The sequence below is a fragment of the Phaethon aethereus genome (genome assembly GCF_964289735.1).
Source record: "Phaethon aethereus genome assembly, chromosome: 1".
NCBI classification, from domain to species: Eukaryota; Metazoa; Chordata; class Aves; order Phaethontiformes; family Phaethontidae; genus Phaethon; species Phaethon aethereus.
In genome coordinates, this window is record NC_138575.1 from 14331504 (window position 1) to 14355144 (window position 23641).

General features: G+C 40.1%; 1 protein-coding gene across 1 annotated transcript; it reads right to left on the bottom strand.

Annotated features, from left to right (window-relative positions):
- Positions 1 to 704: 704 nt before the first annotated feature.
- Positions 705 to 22234, bottom strand: SLC26A5 (solute carrier family 26 member 5; the record flags this gene model as incomplete). The annotated part of the gene is made up of 18 exons (XM_082014310.1): positions 22029 to 22234; positions 20124 to 20263; positions 16788 to 16898; positions 16066 to 16247; positions 15396 to 15560; positions 13146 to 13298; positions 11821 to 11903; positions 11579 to 11726; positions 9761 to 9874; positions 9377 to 9454; positions 7834 to 7929; positions 6946 to 7052; positions 5686 to 5755; positions 4553 to 4645; positions 2836 to 2958; positions 1744 to 1956; positions 1418 to 1472; positions 705 to 847 (listed from the first exon to the last, which is right to left on the bottom strand). Exons 1-18 carry the CDS (start codon positions 22181 to 22183, stop codon positions 705 to 707), a joined length of 2229 nt encoding a protein of 742 aa, XP_081870436.1. The 5' UTR covers positions 22184 to 22234.
- Positions 22235 to 23641: the final 1407 nt, after the last annotated feature.

Sequence of the window (23641 nt, forward strand, 5' to 3'; positions counted from 1 at the left end):
AGCTTAAAATCAACTGTATTCTCTTCTAGAAAGCATAACTAGGTTTTGGCAGTGAAGGTACCATGTTGATAATGTTATAATTAAACAATGAGTTTCTAATTTGAAGTTCACTTAGAGTGGAAATGTTCAGACAATGAATTGAGTATAGTTGAGACAGGTTAGACATTTAAAAAAATAACTGTACCATCCAGGTTTGAAAAGAGCAGCAGCTGAATGCCACCAGTGTGAATTGATTAATCCAGCTGGCAGATTATTATAATTTATATGAACCTGTTATATGCAGATACTGACATCCGGCATTAAAAGTCATCTAAGAAAGTTCTTTAAAGACACTGGTACAGTGCATTGCAATTGCAGAACAGTCATTTCCTGCAAGATCCCACCTCCTAGTGAGTTGAAGTGCCCATTTTCTCAACAGGAATAGGAATGTCACCTTACCTATCAGATTCTGACTGTAGCAGAATACACTGAATTTTCTTGTCTTGCATAATTTTGTCCTTGGAAGGCTATACCCTGATTGAAGGAAAAAATTCAAGAGCATGAAGGTTTCCAATTCCTTATCCACTCTTCCTACAGAAAATAAGCAGCACCCTATACCCGTAGATACAAATAGCCTTAGGCTTTCTTTAAACTGTGCAAATTAAATATTCAGACAGAGTCTCCATCAGCATAAATCTGGCTTCCATTCTGCTCGATGCTCCTCTTCACAGGTCAAAGTCAGTCTGTGAAGCAGACCCGTCTTTCACTTGGCAAGCAAGGACAGCATCATGAATACTGTGAAACAGCAGCTCTCGTGTTACAGTGTTATCAAAAAAATTCAATCTTGTCAGCTCATTCATAACAGGGCCTACAAAACAAAAAACAAACATGGCATCAGTGCGTAAACTAAAGTACAAAGTCAGAAGATAACGGTACCTCAGGAAGAAGACGACAACTTGTTCTCTGATGTGTTATTACTTAAAACGTTTGGAACAGCCAGGTGGATCACATGCTCCTTGTACTCCAAACGGGTAATTCTTATCCAGACATACACAGAGGCCTGTTCTTGGCAGAAGATGCTACAATTCCAAATATCAGAAACGTGGAACATTGCAGGCTTTTCTCCTCATTCCATTACTACAACAATTTCAAGATACAAAGTTCAGTGTGGCACTTACAATCTGCCAGCTGGAATAAATGGAAGCAGGATCTAGTCCTCACAGAACTCATTACGTCAGTGCTCTACTTTCACCAAAGTGAAGGCTCTAATGCATATGGGCTTGCTTTCCCTCAAATCCAAATTTAATCCAATTTTATGTGAAGTAAGTGCTGATACTACTGAGGCACCTGGCAGCAGAAAATTTGGGGACAGAGGGAAAGCAATAAAACAGAGTCTCTTGCATAAAGCTCACAGAGAAAAAAACAAACCTCAACTCACCACTACAGCTGGCAATACAGACACAGATGCCAACTTCTTTGTATTCCTTTATAATCTGCAACAGAGTTAAACTGAAGTTAAACGCAAGTATTATCATGGTACACATTGCAGTTCTGCAAGACGTGAGCCAATTACTGTGAAAGCTGCACAGTCCACATTCCTCAGTGTTCAGCTAAAATTTACAGAGCTACAGAATTAAAACTGTGGTTAGATAAGATACTGGATTGTATTTGAGCTGGCATTTATGTCTTGTGCTGACAGGTTCCCTATTAGGTATCTTACAAGTTTTCTATGTTTTTTTTCTGGGGGAAAAAAGCCTCACTTACTGATTTTAATGTTTTTGCTCCAACGGAATCCACAAAGTTCACTGGGGTGAAATCCAGAATTAAAGAGTAGATGTTTGCTTTGGGCTCCACAAAACGTTCATGCTCATCAGGAGACCTGTCTTGTACACCAGCATCTGCAGATGCAAATCTTCCATTTACAGGTAACTCATCATTTGCTATCTCATGTTTTACACTTGCTTCCACGTCATTAGTCTGGGAGAGAAGATAAATAAAGTTTAATGACAGCCAATGCTTTTTCAGTGTAGATCTCCTTCCTCCCCATACTCATTTGTTCTTTCAGCCTTTAAAAGGTGTACAGCTCCTAACCATTACAGAAAGTGGCTTTACATGCACACAAACTTCCATATCTTACCTATATCAAGGTTTACTCTCTTATGCCCAGCCTTTCTACAGTCACATGCAAGAGGCTGAAAGCTGTTATGTGAATTACCATTTCCTTCAAACACTGACACCTGTTCATATGTTTTTACTCCGTTTTCTTGCCTTAGCCCTGCTAATGCTGTCCAGGCCTATATATTCAAAAGAAGCAACAGCAATCGGGCTCTTAAGTTAGACATTTGGTTGGTTTCCCATGCTAAAAAGCACACACCAGCTCCCACCCTGGGGGTGAATTTAATCATGCACAAAAGCACAAGCATGTTTCAAACAACCCTTCTCAAAGTACCTGCCTCACTTAACCAAACCAGGATCAGCGGGGATGGCACCTTTTTGTTCCAGGGGCTGCTAATTTGAATTCAGTTTATTATATCCTATTTCTGCATGATTATTCCAAGTGCGTGGGGAGGGGGAGAGGTAGGGTCCCTCCAGTTTCTGCTGACACCACTGCTGAGACAGTATGAGTGTGGAAAGGCTCTGCTCTGCGCTACCTGGATGTAATCAAGGTTCAACACAATTATCCAACCCAGCCATAAGCCTCTGATCCCTACGCTGTTCCCTCAGTAGCCTGTCCACACTGCACAGTGCTCGCTCCCTCAGCCTTCCTACCCGAGTAGCACTCTGCACCTTGTATAAACAAGAATGGTAACATCAGAAAGCAGCATGTTAGCTGATAAAGCAGAGGTAAATATTTACCGAAGAATTCACTAGTTTCAATACAGCTTGCTTTCTGAGTTTATTTGCCGCCTTTATTTCCCTGGCATGCCTCTTCTGGGCTTTTCTCCTTGCTGATAGTATGGCACAAGGGTCCACTCCAGTCTGTCATGAAAAGAAAGCACGATCAGAGGAGATTCAGCTTGTTAGGATGACATTGCAGTATCAATTAGCACTGAATTCATGACTCTAATAAATTTAAAACACAAGCCTGCATTGTTCAGCTTCCCTTGGTGGGGGTGAAAACAGTATAAAGTAAGAAGGAATAATCTTGGCAAGCATTGTGTTAACAAGATGAGGAAGAGATGCATCACATTCTTTTCTTGCGATCAGAGAGTGCCATGTTTCAACTGAATGCTGATTCGAGTGCAGAGAGCAAAGGGGAGAGAAGTGTATTGGGACACAAATCACTAATATCTCTTGCTTTGTGAAGAGAAGTACCACCCACCTGTTTTGTACAAGACTCATCATGGGAGCTACAGAAGAATTTTTCAGAAATTAGTAAGGGTGCAATTGCTACCGGATCAAGCAGTTCTGCCCTTAGCTAGTTCTGCTATTGCCATTCCCACCCAATCAAACACTGGTTAGGCAGGAGGTGCGGCATACTCTGTACGCAGGTATTTGTGGCTCATGAGAGGCGTTAAATGCCCACGCTATTCCACGGTCTTACACTCCAGTAAAGTTTGTCACCCAAGAAGGAAGCTTTTACTCCCAGACATTTTGTTTTCTGTTCAGCAACTACTTCCTTCCTTCTGAAAAAAAAAGTGTTTGACCAGTTTGTGCTCTGCAGCCACCAGACCTTCCATTCACTAGCAGTTAGTATTAAATTACACTCTGTCCCTTTACTCCCTCCCACCATGCTGTTGCTTCCTAGGATCATAGAATCATTAAGGTTGGAAAGGACCTCTAAGATCATCAAGTCCAACTATCAGCCCAACACCACCATGCCCACTAAACCATGTCCCAAAGTGCCACGTCTATATGTTTTTTTAAATACCACCAGTGGTGGTGACTCCATCACCTCCCTGGGCAGCCTGTTCCAGTGTTTGACCACTCAGTAAAGAAATTTTTCCAAATATCCAATCTGAACCTCCCCTGGTGCAACTTGAGGCCATTTCCTCTCATCCTATCACTGGTTACTTGGGAGAAGAGACCAACACCCACCTCGCCACAACCCCCTTTCAGGTAGTTGTAGAGAGCGATAAGGTCTCCCCTCAGCCTCCTCTTCTCCAGACTGAACAACCCCAGTTCCCTCAGTCGCTCCTCATAAGACTTGTGCTCCAGACCCCTCACCAGTTTCGTTGCCCTTCTTTGGACACGCTCCAGCACCTCAATGTCCTTCTTGTAGTGAGAGGCCCAAAACTGAACACAGGATTCGAGATGCAGCCTCACCAGTGCCAAGTACAGGGGCACGATCGCTTCCCTACTCCTCCTGGCCGCACTGTTTCTGATACAGGCCAGGATGCTGTTGGCCTTCTTGGCCACCTGGACACACTGCCGGCTCATGTTCAGCCGGCTGTCAACCAGATGATTTGCAGTTGGCTGGAGTGTCATCTTCTCATATTTTACTGATCACCAGGGGCCACAGGCTGAGAAACACTGTGCTAGGGGCTACACTAAAGCAGCTGAAGGATGAGCATGTTTCAGAAGCCAGTTTGAATTTTTAAGACACAGACATTAAAGAATTTGCTTTACTCACCTTTTTCTTCAGTGCACTTGTATATGACTCACTATTGGCAAAATAAAGTGATGCATTAGCTTGAAATATTTTTATTCCAGGATATTCTTTAACCTAAGGAAAAGAATATTGGACATGCACAGTTAAGTATTGCCTGCACTAGAAGAAAAGCACCTGTGTGATTGCAAGACACATGAACATGTGGCAGCCCAACAGCCAACCCGGAATGGCTATCAGCACGTGTCAAATAAAAAAGGTTGTCACTGTCGTGGGCAAAGCCAATCAGAAGATCAGAAACTCCCCCCTTTCCTGGTGTAATACTGCACAGAATCAATGCCATGTAACATTCCTCCATCTTTTTAACAACAAAATGTGCAGCCATAGAAAGGAATTAAACATTTGCAGTTCTCTGATGTTGCTATCTGCAGCTGGTATTGCCATGAGGAAATCTAGCATACCTAGGAATGCTTGCTGTTAGCCTCCCTTTCTACAGGCATAATGACTTATTTCTCTCCCTCTCTGTGAAAACATGGCAGAGAGCACAGAAAATTGTATTTTCTGTTTGTGAATAAATACCGGATCTTTATATCTGTTATATTGACAAAATGTACTGCTTTCACCAACTTTTGGTTCAACAAAATGGCATTTGTAAGAAGTTAAGTGCATGGCAAGCAATTGTGCCATTAATCATGTATACTTAATGAGCAGGGGATGCATGGAGGCAGGGAGATGCTGTTTCAAACAGTCTGTGCAACCCTGAGGAAGGTATCAGTTTGACTGCTGGGTCCCATGGATTTCATGCAATATTGCCACACAAGTAAGGAAGATAGCCTGGTACGCACTTGTGTACAGAGCAGGTTTAGCAGTGGTTTTCCTATAAACCTTACCATTTCGTACAAGTTAGTATGACAGAACTAATATAAAGGTTACTTTTGATCACCTCCTAGCCAATGTACATGCAATACAAAAAGACAGTGTTTTGAACAAAATAGCTTTTACTACTAAAATCAAATTTATTTTCTTTCCCTTCAACACAGGTGAATGGCAGGCAGACAGCACTATATGTGCGGTATGGTAGGGCTAAGCAGCAAATTGCCAGAGTCGTATTTGCTCCTCTACATAAAACTCTTCAGTGCAGAAGAATACACTCCTACCTCTTCATACTCTTCCACATCACAGTAGATGTCAGTGTCAGGAATCTGACCAAGGATTCTGTATTGAGGGCTAGAGAGAAATGGAAGAAAATGTTTCAGTATTATCACTTAAAAGTGGAAAAGTGAGTGTTCAATACAGATTGAAATTTATTTTAAATGCTTATTCTGCAGCGCCTGTTTGGTACAGGCTTATCTAAACGTGGTCAGACGCAGTGGGCAGTTTATGGCTGGAACACAACAAACAGGCCATCTGTTGACCAGCCAAGTTTGCTTTTGTCAGTGCAAAAACAATATATAAACTTAGCACTGTAATGTTGTCATTTTCTGAAAAGCATGGGCCAAAGGAAGCAGAGGTACAGGGCAAATGCTCCTGGGCATGAAATGGTGCAACTCCGTTGACTATCTTGCAAATATGGAAACTCATACTGGCAGAAAACATGCTGCAATTTCAAAGAGCCACTCTGCTCCCAGAACAATGCCCAAGACGACGAATATTCCGAACTCACATGCAGTTTGACAGCAAAGTACCTTACTGTTCTGTTGGCAAGAACAAAACCGTATCAAGATGGCAGAAAAATACTGTTTTATTTACGCAGAGCGGAAATCTCAGAATTTGGTATTATTCCAACGCAGACCAAACTCAAGACTTTTATATATCTTCCACCTAGATGCCCCAGACCTTGAGCCTAGAAGCATCACATGACAGTCCAAGCCACATATGCAAGAAATCATTTTGCTGTAGACCTGAAAAGCTTCACATTAAAAGCTTTGTCACTTTGAATGGGTAAAGAGAAGTGATTTGAAAATCTAGAAGGGCAGGCACAATTTTTTGAGGAATTAGAATTTTCTTATAAAATACCTAAACACTCATATAGTGATAACCTGACACAACTTCTACTTGACTCTGACAATTAGTGCATACGAAATGTAATCATTTAATGAAACTGGCATCAAGCAGATTTGAAGTTCTAAACTCTAGGCATTAAAAAAAGTAAGCAATATTAACCAATATAAGAAATCAAAAATCTTCTGTTTTTTATTGAAATTGCAAGTTCATGCCCTCTAGAAATTTTGTTCTTAGAAAAATAAAATGTGAACCCTGCATCAGAGCCCCAGGGCGTGAGCCATATTATGAAGCGGATTCTATACTGCATGCTGTTGAAGAGAGTGGAAAGGTCTTCTGCTTATTTGCACCCATTAAACAAACACCACCACAGAGAAGATCAGCAAACACTAATTTTGATAAAGAAGAAATCTGACCTTTGTGTTCTGTAAATAACGGTTATCATTGCAAACGCTACTGCAGTAAGCAAACCATAGTCTAGTCCCAGGAAAAGAGAAGCCACAAAAGCTACCACCCAGATGGCCTAAAACAAAGAAGAGGTCTGAATTATTATGCATCTTTTTCTGTTAACAGCAAAAACAATAGCATAATTCCACCTCAAAACCTATGTATCACTTTCGTTCAGTAATAGGCTGTAATGTAATCCATCATGATAGCAGACTGTAATTGCCTTAACCTTTCAGAAGGGCATAAAAGCTCAAGGCACACTAACCTAACATCTGACAAACTGTCACATATTAATTAATTAATGCCTTAAGTCTTGTTCTCCAAGGAATCCTGTGTTACCATCAGACTCCAAATACCTTAGGATAAAAAAAAAATTCAAGGCCTGCAAGTAGCTCTGACTTAACTTCCATCAACCAGTTAATCCAGGAGAAAAATGCTACCAAAATATTCCCTCCAATACACTGTCAAGTTCTGGCCCACTCCAGCAAAGTTTTTGGTTTGTCTTAAAAGATGGCCTTCAAGTAGTTTTCTTTGTTACTCTGCTTCTTCAAATTCTTCTCAGACATTCCCACAGCCTTCAGTGCAGTTCCTATAGCAACACTGCAAACGCTTTGCTTTTACTGCAACCAAACTACTTCTGACCTGAGTTAAAGGTTGTTGAACAACAACAAAAACATTCTTGTCTGCAACAGATCATTCTCCTAGGGTACTTACAGCTCCATATCTTATGTTCATCTGCAATACAACACCAATTTACAACTTCTTCATAAGTTCATACCCTGTTTTGGGGGTTAGGAAGAAGAGAAGCAACAAATTTAATACAGTAAAATACATGCACCAGGCTGTGCGTGACTCACCAGCTCAATCTTACTGGTTCTCCAGAAGTGTGCAACATCTCCAAACTGTTTAAACATTCCTTTCAGGTTGACCATGACAATTGCAGCTAGCACTGTCTAGGAATATTACACAAATGCAATTTTAAGAAGCAAAGTAAACCCAAGCCAAATAAGAACTTCAAAGCATCACAAATAACTGTATTTCTGTGCTTTGAACAACAAGTCTACTGAACAGGTGTTCCATTTAAAAACAAATACTTTTCAAGTAGTTTAATGGAGATATGCTTTTACTGCAGCTGCAGAAATGGCAAGCCAGAGTCAGTACAGTTTGATTTACTCTTTCCCTGCAAGCAAAATCATATTCCTGAGCTCTATGCTGCTGCAGTTACAGTGCCTGTAGAGCCTCAAGCAGCTGGACTATAATCTCAAATTCAAGTTTCTCTACAACATATTGCAACAGTTCCTGCAACAGTCATATAGGTACAACCCAAGGTACATCTATAAAAAGGAACACGAATTGCCTATCATCCTATGCATGTCAAGAAACAAACTTTTTAGAAGTCAAAATATATTTATTCATGTAAATATATTTTTATACAAATAAGTAAAATTTCAGCAAAACCAACTCATTATGCTGAGCCATCACCCAGCCCCAACCCTTTCCTAGCTGAGCTATTACTTTCTTTTAACTTTTTAATCTCTTCCCAGAATTTCCATGCTGCAATCAAATGTGGTCAGCAGGATTAGGGAAGTGATTGTACCCCTGTACTCAGCACTAGTGAGGCCACACCTCAAATACTGTGTTCTGCTTTGAGCCCCTCACTACAAGAAGGACATTGAGTTGCTGGAGCATGTCCAGAGAAGGGCAACGAAGCTGATGAAGGGTCTAGAGCACAAGTCTTATGAGGAGCAGCTGAGGGAACTGGGATTGTTCAGTCTGGAGAAAAGAAGGCTGAGGGGAGACCTTATCGCTCTCTACAACTACCTGAAAGGGTGTTGTGGTGAGGTGGGTGTTGGTCTCTCTTCCCAAGTAACAAGTGATAGGACAATAGGAAATGGCTTCAAGTTGTGCCAGGCGAGGCTTAGATTGGATATAAGGAAAAATTTCTTCACCAAAAGGGTTGTCAAGCATTGGAACAGGCTGCCCAGGGAGGTGGTGGAGTCACCATCACTGGAGATATTTAAAAGACATGTAGATGCAGTGCTTACAGACATGGTTTAGTGGTGGACTTGGCAGTGTTAGGTTTATGGCTGGACTTAATGATCTTAAAGGTCTTTTCCAACCTAAATGATTCTAAAGGAGAATTGCTTGAAGGTATCTTTTTTATGTTCTAAACACAGAGCCCAGAATGTCCAATATTAAAAACAACAACAAAAAAATTGCTTCAAAATATTATTAATTTCTAGTCTAACTTACAGCAAAAAATGCATACAAAATGTAAAGGTTTCTGGATCAAGGCCTAACCGTGTTGCTTACTAATCATCCCACAATCTGTATTTTAAGCAATACTCACTGGCCTCTGTTCACTGACAATGCAATGCCTAACAGGCAAAACTCCCTTACCTGTGGAAGCGGTTCAAAGAGGTACCCAATAGCCACAATTACCAACAGAACCATAATTGAAGAGAGAGCACCTGCAATCTGAAAAGAAGCCAGAAATGATCTGTAAGTGTCCCCAAAGGGCAGCATAACTGATTAGCTAACCTCTCCCATGCCTTCCACAAGGCTGGTTGTTCAAGTGACTTTTGATCCCTCCCACTCAGTTCACCCATTTTGGCTGTCATGCAGCTTTCTAATCCTGGCACGATCCAGATTTGAAACATGGGAAACTCCAGTTATTCCTTCTGGCCCAGGCAGAGAAATCTGTCAATCTAGTGAAGCTTCAGGCTTTAGCTTTGGAGCTCCAAAAAGCAAACTTTGTTTGGCTCAAAATTTGCGTTTACACACCTGAGTTTTCCCGCCGGTGCTTTCCTGAACAAGACTCCGAGACATTGAGCAAGTGATTGAAAAGCTTTGGAAAAATGATCCCACAGAGTTGCATATTCCCAAGGCAATAAGTTCCTGTGTTAAACAATAGAGCAAAATAAAAGGCAGTTACACCTAGCAACTGTACAAAGCTGGAGCTATACATACACGTTAATAAGCACATCTTATTTACAGTGCTTTCTAGCAACCTTATTGTATCTTATACTTGTGATTCTCACACATGCGCAAGTTGACGCATGTTAAAACATCTGTTTATCTGATTAAGTGCTGGAGACGTTTCCTATCCTTAAATGTTACAGTAATGAGTCAGACTGAAAACTAAAATGAATGACAGCATTGCTTATTTTAAGAATTTCTTCAACTTGGGGATAACTTTAATTTTAACCCTGAATATACATGGACAATGGTTTCTCATACAAACCCTGTTCTTTGCTTCCCACCCCAAACTATCTGTTTACTACTAATAGAACCAAGAGGAGCCTTGGTTGTGTTTCCATGGGTGGTAATCCATTGCTGCACATGAAGAAACCCAATGTGTGTCCACTGCTTCATCAGGAAGATCCCACATGAGAACTGTTACTGTGAGTGAGATCAGAGCTCCATCTACCTCAGTACTGTGTTTCTGATGCCTAGGAAAGTATTTGTTTGTAATGAGGCCTCCCCAGATTACTCTGCATCCTGCCATTTGTAACTGGGGTGCTTTGAGTTACACATTTTTGATAGTTCTCAGCGAGTTTTCCTCTTTGTGTCTGTACAATCCTTTTTTGATTCATTTAAAGACTTAGCATGCACTGAATCCCGTGACAAGGAGTTCTATAGTTTAAGAGCCAGGTGAAGTACCACCTGGCACCTCCTGAGGAAAAGATCTAGATGCTTAATTCAGGTCAGTGATGATTACTTTAACTAGTGTAAATAGAGCGTATTCCATTCATCCAGCTACAGATTTGTCCTCTTCTCTCTTTGGGTAACAGAGAACAGTGACATGACGGAAGAGATTCATCTGACCAGATGTAAAACTCTGTAAGTAAAAGTAATTTAAACTTCATTTACTCTCAGAGGAAGACAGTCATTTTGAGAAGGGGGAACAGCTGACCTGCGCTGTCAGATGCTTGCTCTGGGAAATGTGTTACAGCATATGAATGCTGTCTCCCTTGATGCTACAATGATGTCAACCAATAATTCAATTGCAATATTGATTCTAAATTGCACAGGAAGGACAGAGTACATGCGGATGACATACTGTTTTAGTTTTAGAGTCCCTAGCCACAGCCTTTAGCACTCAAATCATGATCAGAATGCTTACTACGGACAGGGCCAATTACTGCCCCAGAAAATGAGAAGCTGCCTGTTTGCAGTGGGTGGGAATAAAAAGAAACTATAAAACATAATTGGAATTTCTAAACCTTAGATAATAGTTCTTTGACACATAAAGCACTGTATTTACCACATGGGAACTCTATGCTTTACTCCATTACAGAAAGCAGAGATAAATTAGCTGCCATCAGGACAGTAGGCTAAATAGTATCTGTCCCAACAATTAATATTCATGCATACGTCCAAGTCTAACAGAAGCAAGTTTCCCAAAATGAAGTTAGAAGTGAAACTGGTTATTAAAGCACAGCCAGAAGAACTTAAAATATCTCTGGCATTTAAATGTGTAGGCTGTCAAAAACCTGACCTGATTCTACTATGAAAGAAAAACTCTTTTTTAACCTATATCCCATTCTGAAACAAAGGTGCTACAGAGAATTTTCAACAAAGCAACCCAAATACTTTTACCTGATTCCCATCAATGGTGTAACCATGTTTAAGGGCAAAAATCTTGGCCATTGATACAGCCATTGAAAATCCAACTATTGCTATTGCTATTGCATCCACAAATATTGCTGGGATGAGCTGAATCTCAGGAACTGCTGGTGGATGTAACCTTGGAGATGAAAGAAATATTTACAAATTACTATAATAAAAGCTACATGCCATACAGAAAAGGTATAGTTTGAATAAGAATACATTATCCCTACCCTTGAGGAATATTCCCAACAACATCAACTCTGTATGATTCACTCAGATTCATTCCAGCTGAAACTCCTGTGCCAATAATTACCTAAAAAACCACAAACATATTTGTAAATATCAGCTAGAAAAAGGCACCTGAAGCACTAATAATACTTAGCTGATTATGAATAATACACACAAGCAATTATATTTATTTGTCAATCAGTTTTCTAAGGGTTAGGGGGTAAAGAAGCAGATAAAAAGGAGTAAGATCCACGATTTTCCCTCCATCATTTTCAACCCCCACTGATTTTATAAAGCTTTCTTGGAAACAATTAAATGGAACACGCTATGGTATGATCTGAATCACACAAATTCCCTTTGCCTGAGCCAAGCCCAGGCAGAATAGTCTGTATTGGGAAATTAAGTGCAAGGACAAGCCAAGGACATCTGCACTGCCATATTTTCATGTGCATAACCTGCATGTTATCTGTAGACAGAACTGGTGCAGAAGCAGTGAAAGGAACAGGTGTAAGATCACTTTGCTATTGCCTCACTATCAAACAATACCCTGTTACACCACTTCCATCATTTCTCAACAGCATCCCTTTTCTTTGTTCCTTCTATCTAGATTGTATCCATACCTTCAGTTATTCCCTTTCTTGGCTCTGATTTTCTGCAGGTTGTTCGAGAGCTCTAGTTACCTGAGAGCTCATTTTGAAATCCAACCACTTTAAAGGTGAAAGGATATCTGAGATGTGGGCTTTGCGTGTATTAAGATAGTCTGCTTTATCCGTGTACTTTAGAGTAGTCATTCGAAACAGAATCAATGCTGCAGTTATCAGTCTCAGAAACAGAGAAAGGGAGGTTAAGTAGTAAGTCCCACTGGTTCCTTCTCTTCTTTCTACCATTGCATTTTAAAAAGCAAGCAAGCCCTGCAGAACCTCTGAAACAGGCATCTGTAAGTGCCTGCCTTCAGGAGGGGCTTCTGAGCTCTTGGACTCCAAGTTGGAAATGCCACTTGGAGGCATGTCTCACAGGAACTGATTCAGGTGCCGAAACTCTGGGATAGAGTGGGTTTTACAACAAATGTCTACCTACCCATTGCCATAGGGGACTGTGGGTGTTCAACTGGGTTTTCAATTCTTCTTTGCGACTTTACACCTAAAACTTGGACATGTCAGTCCCTAACCTTATGAGCATCCGAACCTTCAAATGGATCCGGCCTCAAATGAATTATGTTCCACAGAAGTTACTCTAAAGCTCAATAAGACTTGATAGAAAGTGAGATCGTTTCTACAGCTCTAGAAAAGTTGTATAATTTAGCTATAGAATTTCACAACTGGCTTACCACAATGATCTCCATAGGAATAGGAACTGGGAGCTTCTTCTTAAACCGGAGATTGATTTCCTTGCCAATCAACAATAGAACAATGCACGTTAATCCAACGATCAATGCAGCAATATTGGTGGCTGTTATTTTTGAAAGCACAGCAGCTATGCTCTGTAACACAACAGAATTATCATAATTACTTCATGAAGATCATATTTGTTCAAATGAATTTATTTTCTTAGGAAATTTTCCACAAAAGAGCAAATTACACACTGCTGTTCAGCTCTGTTTCTATTCTGCATTTATAACCACAGTGAATCAGTGTCTCAACAAAATCCACTTCGTTCCCACAAAACGCAGAAGTTCCGAGTATCTCAGTGAAGGAGATGCACTTACAGTCATTTACAATACCAGTCTTCCTGAAAGGGGGCAAAAATTTCAAGAAAACAACCGGCATGGGGGGAAAAAGTTTAAACTAAACTGCATCTTTTATCCTCAGCATTTTCACACATACTTCATACTGGCAGCTACCTGAAAGCAGCAAGTGCCAACCCTTTCTAATACCTTCAAATATTCTTTGGCAAGTCACATCTACTTAGAGCTGTGTAAACCACTCTAAAACGATAAAGCTGCTGATACAACCCTTGAGGTTACCATAGCAATATGATTAAATAACAGTGATCTTGCAACACCACTGAACTAGCCATTATTCCAAATATCTTTTAGTTGAAAATGCTATTAAAAGGGTGTTAGGAAAGAAAGCTTGCTGGAGCACAAAGTTGCTAGAGGGTAAATTATTCCTAGCAATTATTTCTCCTTCTTCTACCCACCAAACCCACCAAAAAAAGACCTCTGGAGAGGTCTTCGAAAGAAGTTGTACATACCCCGCTTTAGACAGAAGGAAAATTACAGCAACTATCAGGATATTATATATTCAAGACGTCCTGGCAGTACATCTTGAATGTATACCTTTCCTCCTATTTGTTTGGCAGTTAGTGTTTCTGGTTTCTGGATTAGTGAGCTAAACAGCAAATTTAGTAATTAATCATTAGTGCAGCCTTGTTTCCAAAAGGTTTGTTATATCTGCACAAATGTACAAGAAAGATTCCCACAAAGTATTTTCTATAAACTCCATGTAGTCGAAATCCCGAAGCTTTGTTACTGCTGAGGCATCAATCTGTTCAAAAGATTGGGTTTTCACAGATATCTGAGATCTTCTCTATTCTTCCACTCAGGATTTCTTGTCTGCAAAATCAGAGCATTGATTTTGTGATAACGACTTGGGGCTTCCTAGACTGGCAGGCAAATCAGATTCAGATGCATTTCAACTCTGCCTGTTCATAACAGCAAGAAAAATAATGCTTATATAAACTTAAAAGCTTTGGTTGTGATTTAAATTAGAAATGTCCCTTTAAACAAATAATTTGCTGCATGGTATCTATTACATTTTTTTCAGAGCACAACTGTCAATTTTACATTCAAATGAACAAAAGCTTTTGGTTTTACTTGTCATACTAACCAAATTATAGCTTTAAACTGCATGGTTTTTCTTCTGTCCTTTTGCATCGCTATGTGTTAGACAAGAAGGTGAGTGGAAGATTAGGCCATGAGCTACGTCAAATACTGGATCCCTACATGCTCTGAACAATCAGTTTTAATGCTTAGGGTCTTCAATAAATAGCAGTGCTTTACAATGAGTGTCTGTCTTTCAAAACAGTTTTCCCCACTACCCTAAAGAACAGGTACATTTATGATGACAGAGCACTTTGTGTCCAACCATACTCTTACAAACATACAGCTTACAAACAGGCAATGAAGAATACTCCCATCAGAAGCTGTGTGTGAAATTAAAGAAATACAGGCTGGGCAAGGTTCTGAGAATAACATGTTTGGTCTACAGTGAAGCATATTAGTTAGGGCTTCAGGCTTGTATTTTATTATGAGAGTAGCTTTTTTAGTAGCACATTTTCCCACGATGTACGAGAGACTTGCTTCAATGAACAATATCTGTTCATATTACAAAACTACATTTAGGAGAATCCTAAAACCTGCCCATCTCAGACCGTGCTGATCTATTAAGTCACACCCAAGCTGTTCCTTTAAGATGCTCATTTACTGTTATAGCACTTAAAGACCTCATACTGAGTTTTGAATACTGAGCATTATTCTATCTGGTGTCAAAATACTTAAAAAAATAAATAGGAAAATGCTTAAGTACTAGATCCTGACAATGCGGAATTTGCATGTTTAGTAAATGTAGTTACTCACATATACAACTGAGAGGGGTCCACTGTATCGCTTAGTCTTAATGCCAAGGAGATACTTTAGTTGAGAAGTAAAGACATGAACTGCAGCAGCAGTAGTAAATCCTCGCACCAGAGGCTCCGTTAGATAGATGGCTACAAATCCAAATCGAAGGAAACCTAAACACAACTAATGAAGAAGAGAGTTATTAACTACATGACTCCCACTGTAGCCTGAACATCAGCAGACAGGCCATAGGACACCTCTTCTTACCTTGATGCCCAAGCCAGATCAGGGAAACCTGAACTTGGCCCTTCTAAAGCCACAGTTCAGTAAGCAGCCACCAATGCACCAAACCTTCCATGCCACTGGCAGGTGCAATGTGGGATATGGGTAAAGATGATGTGTTTGTAGGCATTTATGGACAGATTAGAGACCATCAGGTTGAGTTTTTCTGATGGGGTAGAAAAATTGAAAGGGGGGAGGTCCCATTTTTCCCAGACTAACCAAGATGCCAGACAAAGACTTGCCTCCAGTTCTGTTACATGGCTGCCATGAAGCAGCCTGTATTCTGCACAGTGCTGTGCTGAAGTACAAGTCTATTGACAGAGGATCCGCCATGACCCAGTGCCATATGCAACTGCAAGTCTGGCAGTAGCACCTGAACCTGCCCTTACGAACTGCAAGCACATACCTGGATAATTCCTGAAAGAAAGGCGAGAGTCACAGCTACCTGTACCCTCTTGGCATCCCTAGCATGGTAATATTCAAAGGAATCTGTAACATTAGTAGAATTATAGCCTACAGAAATAATTTCATCAGGCACTTGTCTCACAGCAACACCGCCAACCATCATACTAATCACAGCAAAGGTACCTGAAATAAGAGGGAGAGGAAAATAACTGGCAAAAATCCTGGCAGGTTTTTTTTTTATTTGGAGTGGTTCTTATTAAGGGATATGTAGAATTAAACTATAATAGAGTTTCCTACCTAAATATTGTACTTTTTAGTCCCCAAATCTGTTCCAGTAGTCAGCACCATTAAAGCTAGCTAGACGGTGAACATACAGCTCTATGGTAAGTAAACACCATCATTTTTCTATATCTCAGTTTCTATTATGCAAATTAAAGATTCATCCTGGCCACAGTTTATGGCAGTGATGAAATTATAGTTCAGGAGTTCACAGCACACATTTCTAGACCTAATCCAATAAAAGATGTTCTTCTATTCCTTCCTAAGTAGGATGGGTAAGTTAACAATAAAAAATACTGCTAATGTTTGACACATTTGTGTTTCTCCTATTCACTTAAATTTGAATTTATGGAAAGCAACCAAACTTCCTCGTTCTCCAATTTTATTTTTTACAACTTTATTAAACACATGCACACAGACTTTCAGTTATCCATACAGATATACCTATTGATATGTGCTTGGAGGTTCCAAAAAAAGTATATAGAAAGACAGGATAAAATGAAGAATATAGACCAAATACTGGGGGAACAGCTGCCAGCAAAGCATAGGCTAAACCTAGAAAACAGACACAAATATGTATGTTAGGCAAACAACAGAAAGAAACCATCTGAAGCAAAAGCATTTAAGCCTATTAAAATTGAACTCACCTAATAGGAAATCTAGTGACATATCACAGGTTTCAAGAATTCTTACAGGGAATACTCTTTAATATGTATAATACTGTAGGGCAGTGCCTAGAAACATGATGGTTTGAGTCAGGAAACCAGAAGTCTCTAATTACAGGCATTGCAGGTGTGTGCGTGCATGTTTGTGTGTACATCTGTGCACTCATTGTTTTGCCTTTGTGGCTGGAAGTACTTCTTAATAAGCCAACAAACACTTTTTGCTGCTTTTGTTTTTATCTGTCAAAGAATGTAATTAAAAACACCCAAAACCCCATAACCAGTGGGACACGTTTGATTTTTCTCCTCCTTTTCTACTCAGACATGACCTTCATGGTAATCTGTGACTGATTCATTTCCCTCCTCTCTCCCCCTCACCCCAGAATGAGTGGGATGACATAACAGTTTATGTTTCTGCAAAACATGCTCCAAAACGTAAAGCAAGCAGGGAAGCATTGTTTGCAATCAGTAAGGTGACCGAGCTTACATGGTCTGGTATTCTCACCGAAAATGAAATCCTTTTTGTTATTAAGCCCTGTCCAGTTCCACGCAGTGGAGGTGTGACCCACACCATTCCTACAAGTGTAGGTGGGGCTGGCAAGCACGGCAATGGGGCTGTGGGGGAGCAGCTGTATGGGACGCTGGGGAGGGACATCTGCCATGGTGCTCCCCCTCTGTGTAACTGAGCATGTGCTTATCATGGGACAAGTCTCACAAGCAAATCGTGTGCACCACCTCATATGGCACGTAACTGTCCCAAGCAGTTCCAGCAAAGTCAGTAGTTCTACACGGCTTGCGTTAATGAGAATTAGACACCAGGACTGAACAAATCGGCCTCGAGAAGAAAACGCTGTATGCTGGCTTGGCTGTCCGATTCACCTTTGCAAGTGCAGACTCATGACACCTGAGGAAGCTGTGTGTTCCTACCACACTTGGGCAGATTGGTCCAAGTTAGGACCAAAAAGTTCAATGGTCCAGTGCAAATTACAAAAGGAAGCAATGGTTCACCCACCATGGAGAGCTAGTGATATTTGAAAACACCTCTCCCTATTAATTTATTTTTAAAATGAGAGACCAAAGCATCAGGTTACCGTGAAAGAACAAAACCAGAAAGGGATCTTCTGTGTCATCCAAGCACTCTTGCACAGTGTAACAGCTCTCATGGCCTTGCTCATGCCCTAAGCAATGTCTGAGTCCTAACCAGGAATTCATATTCCTATCAGAACTGGACTGATGATATCATTTATTCTCTTGCAGCAATGAGCTTTTCATTAAGTATTTCTGAAACTCATCCCACATATATTCTCTGCCCCAGGGGCTACCTCTCATGCCAAGAGTACCAGGAGAACATCCTGTACTATAACAGTTTGGCCTTTAATATTGTGATGAACTTAACAGTACAAGTGACCAGAACTGAAAACCAGTGGTTTCAAAACTGTGAGGGTGGGTCTATATGAAGTTCCTGATCTGAATACCCTTTTATTCCCTTTCATTTGTACTGGCATTTTTACAGGCTGTCAGTGCCAAGGAAATAGATATTGACATGACAGGAGTTCACGGCTTAAATACCCTGGTCATTGTAGTTCTGCCTGGAATGATTCCCAGGCTGCTTTGAACTCATACTTGCTATAATTACATCCACTCCAGAAAAATAAGAGTTCAACTTTAGTCTTTCTAGAATGGAAAAGACTAGGAGCAGTTTAAGGGCAGGTCTGCAAGTCACCAATGGAAAGAATAATGTTTAGTTTAAAACAAAGTCACAAAATCAAGTATAAAGTTCACTGCTGACCACTTCAAGTTCTCTTGTGCTTTTATCTGGTCATCACATAAACTGTGTTTCAGTATACAATCAGTAATGTTTGTGTCTACGATATGATAGATTTGCCTGACAGTTAACCACGTTACTCATCAGTTTAAGATAAGATGGTGTTTATATTTGTGTAAGAAAAAATATCCTTAATTATAAAAAATTTCACAAAACCAGGAAGCTACAGAAATAAAGTCAACTTCACAGACTAAGTTAGGATATTCCATTGCTTTAATGGGTTACTGCCTATTAAAATCTAGGCTTCTTGGATTTACAGATTAATTATTCAGACCTGCCTCAGCCTAAAGTGGAACGAGTGAGGTGGAAATATGAAATAAGCTAAAACACAAGTAAGCTTATATATGCTCAATTACATTACCCTTAGCATGAGGACTCCTCTGGACTGGGCTCTGCACAAATTCAAGAATTCCCTCTACTCCAAGACCTCCTGGGAAAATCTACTGGGACTGTGGCGGCTGTTGTGAAGCTGCCATGCCCAGAGCAGTGATGACACCCCATAATGGTACTGTCATAAAAATAATGCTGTCACTTTCTAACCCCATCACAGTTCTGAAACTGCTGAGAGTACGCTGTCAGGCTGAGCAAAAGATGCTACTGGTCCAGTCAACCAGAGCTTAACAGAACAGTGAAAACTGACTTGCTTCCTCTTCATCTTCCACAGAGCCCACTCCTGCTTCAGGGCCAGGCTCCACCTGAGGTGAAACTTCCAAGTAATTTAATAGAAATTCCACAGATTTGCAGTCTTCTTATAGAAGACACTTTTTATTTATTCCCACCATGTAAATCATTGCCCACTACTACGGTTCCATCTTAAACTGGTGACTTCTAGCCTTAAGGGAAAAAGAGGGATCAGTCTCTGCTTTCTTGCAGAGTCTTCTCTGGTTGAACTTAATTGTTTACTTTGCAACAGTCGGTCTCCTGAAACATTATGTCTATTAGATACTGCTATCCTGTGTAGGAAATTTGATATAACTTTCAGGATGAGGAGATCAGAAAATAACTGGGCGCATTCAGCAAAGGTTTAGACATGCACTTGAACTGTGAAAAGTTGTTCTGTCATCGAGAGCTGTTGGTACTGATCAGAGAGGCAAGCTTCTTTCACAGTTTGCTGCGTATCGCTGACTTGCAGTTTTAAGGAATGATCATTATGGGCTGGTCTGCAGAATGCTGTACTGATCTCCCCCCCGCCCCGAAATGAGCACCTGTTCAGGAAGCCAAGCACTGCCATAAAAGCACACCCAGAAAAAGCAAAGAGGAGGACAAAGAAATCCTCACCAAAGAGATACTCACCTTGAGGAAGCTGCATAACCCCAGTGCTTATACCTGAGATAATGTCTCCTAATAAGTATTCCTTCACTGGGTAACGGGGAAGCCATTTTAAAATTGGTAAGAAACTGTAAAGATGAGACTTGGCTTTCTTAGAAGAACAACTGAAAATACAAAACAGAAAGAAAAAGTTAGGCATTAGCAGAGGACAAACAGGTTGAAAAAAATTGTATTTCATCCCTGTGCAGAGAATCAGCTCCATTAAAGGCAGGCTCCGAGCCCTGATCATAGTAATTTCTGGACAAAGCTTAAGCACAACCAACTATGACTCCAGTTAATTTAGTCCTTTATCACATGTTGTCTGCCCTTCACGAACCTTGTCGAACTGGAGAAGGGAATCACGGTCGTGTGAGGCTGGAGGTCAGTGAGAAGTGAAACTGTTCAAGTCCACGCACGATTCAGCAGTCACACAACACTTTTTGCTGAGATCATTCCTGGTAACAATCCCCTGAGCATAACTTGCTTTCTGATAGCGGTTTTCACTCAAAGTACTTTGCAATGCTTTTTCCTATTTTTATTTACTATTTGCGTGCTTTACATTTTTTTGATTATAACACTTTATATTATTATGCTTTTTAAAAAAAAGCAAACTACTATTTTACTAATGCTTGTTACTATCACTGGTACTGATAGGCTAACTTTAAGGCTATTTAAGAACATAACCTTTCTTTACCCTGAAAGGAAAGGCACTGAAGCCAGCAACACTGATCCTTGTATCTCTTAGAAGAGTTATTAACCTTTTGAAATCCTGACTCATGACAAATGAATAGAGCCAGGAAATAAGTATCTCTATCCAGCACTGCCATGCATCATACTTTGATTGTACTGTGGTAAGAAAGTTTAACCTTGGGTAAAAAAATATAACACTGGGATCATATAAATGCTTTTCTGTGTAGGGGAACTGCAAAAGAATTGCACATTTGTTAACATTGCTGAATTCTCATGGGACTAAATTGCGTAGTGAAGAAGCTTATTGCTACAAGTGAGAGAGGAACTAGAGTCATCCGCACTTCATGTTTAAGTTGAGATTAATTAAGATTGAATCACAAGAAGTCATAGCTCAGGAGGATTTTGATCTACATACTTTTTATTCAGGACAGATAAGTTTTTTGAGGTAGAATTAGGTGCCATTGCCATTAGAATGGTCATTCCATTAACCAAAACAAATCTCCAGATACCAAATCATGTTAATAGGAATATTTTACAGACAAGCAGCCAGGCAGAAATAATGTGTTGTCTTGCAGAACAAGGTTCTAGCAAGAAATTGAATCAACTCTGCAAAATGAGCATGGATAAATGTAAAGTTAATAAGAACTTAACTAGAATAAGTCCCTCTTTGCTACCCTCTGGTACCACACAGAAAGAGTTGCACATTTCCTCTCTAACCAGATGATATTTGGACTCCAAGGCAGTTAATTAAAAGCTACCGAATGCCTCCATTAAGTCCTTATTAAATTAATAATTTAGATTTCTACACAGCTGTCATATATCTCCATTCTTCGTCCGTGAAAGGATCATGTGAAGCACAAATTTGGCCATAAGTATTTCCACGTAAAAAGGACAGATATTTTTCTGGGTCGTATGAATTCATGTCACATGACTTGACTAATATTTCACATTCCTGTGCTGCATATTTTTCCTTTGCACTTTGATGAAGGCGATTCAACTAATTTATCCAAAATTTTGTAATATAGTTATATATTAACACATAAAAACACATAAACAACTTTATCACAGTCTTGCTGAATAATCAAAGTAGAACTCTTATCTTTTATGTTTCTTTGAAGACATTACCAGCTATGTGCATGAACCAATTAAGAATTAGAGTATTTCTAACCAATAAAATAAAGATAAAACAAAACCCCCTACCGACAAGAATGTGCAATCTTCTGCCTCAAAGTCTGAGGTGTTCTTTCTCGTCTATGCAGCTGTCCTTGCAAGAGCTCTTGGTTATATATTGGTCTCTCCACACAATACCTCTGGGTTTGCTCAAGACATGCTTCATGTTCTTGAGCATGTTCCATAGTTGATCTCTCAGAGCAGGAGGCAAAGGACAGTTCCACAGTCTCCACTGAAAACCCTGGTTGCAGACAAAATGACTTTGGTTACTTTTTTAACCTTGGATTTGGCATTTCCTTTCAAAGAATATATTTTGACAAGCTAGAGAAAAGAACTGTGAACACAGTTTAAAAGCACTGACTAGATAGTCTGTAACAGCAGTAAGTAAATAAACCACACTCACAATCTTTACTACATGGAAGCCATTAGTTTATGCTTCTCTTAGGTGAAGAAAGCTTTTGCATTAATTACTCTGTAAATAACTGCAGAAACAAAATTGGAAGGTTATAGTCATGCTTATCTGGATTTTCCCTCCTCAGGTTTTAAAGGAAATGTCAATGCTGAAGGGAGATTACTTTATCGCTGAGTTACTTCCTCCTCACTCACAAACTGTCACATCCATCTCCAAAAGACAACTCCAATTTTAACACTGAGAAAGCCACTTCTTTCTTCCAGATAGCCAGTTGCTTCCTGCATCTATCCACCTGCTTTCTCCTCCTCTCTTTCAGAGGCGTCTTTTTCTAGACAGCATCTCAGGAATCCACAATTCACTACTTTCAAAAAGTTATTCTTTCAATGGACGTGCCACTTACTGCTGCTATTCTTAGTCCTGCACCCACTAAAACAGGAGTCAAGAGATGTAAACAATCTTAAAACTAGCCAGAAGGTTTGTAAACATCTATTTTTCTGTCTGATTCAGTGCCATAAACAAGATCTTAAGAAGATACTCTGTTAATTCCTTTGCCCCATGTTGGCTGCTTCTAGAAACATGGGGCAAGAAACATAACTCCAAGTTATGAGCAAAATGACAGGACTGCTGTATCGCTAAGCAGAGATGCTGGCTAGTGCTACACTTGATGACAGAGCGCAATGGGAAACAGAACTATAATTGTGAACAAGGCCCTTGGGCTCAGGTCCAGCAAGTCACTTAAGCATGTGTGTGTCTTCCACCAAGGGAGCTAACCCAGAGGTGTTTAGTTTTTAGCCATATATCGATACCTTCCTAGAAAAGGATTACCATGCAGAAATTGAACAAATTGCCACCTAAACACTCAAAGCTAACCACGACTGGTCCAGTGTTCTGATTCAGCAAATACAGTCCACCCTGCAAGAAAATACCAATATTGCTTCCTAAGCCTTCAGTCTGACGAATGTGCTAGAATTTCCCACCCAGGGCTCACTGTCCTCTACCTTCCAGGACAAAACATGACCTAACATCTCGTCAGTTCTCATTAGTTTGTAACCAAGATTTTCCCTACATTGTCAGTCACAAAAGGTATTTTTACGGAAATTATAATTTTTTCTTTACAGCACATTCAAGATTTACTTCAGCTTTATCATGTGAAATAAGGTACCTAGAACTTGATATGATACTTTTCTTACAAACAAGAGTACTGTCAGAGCTTTTTACCTTTGTACTCCTG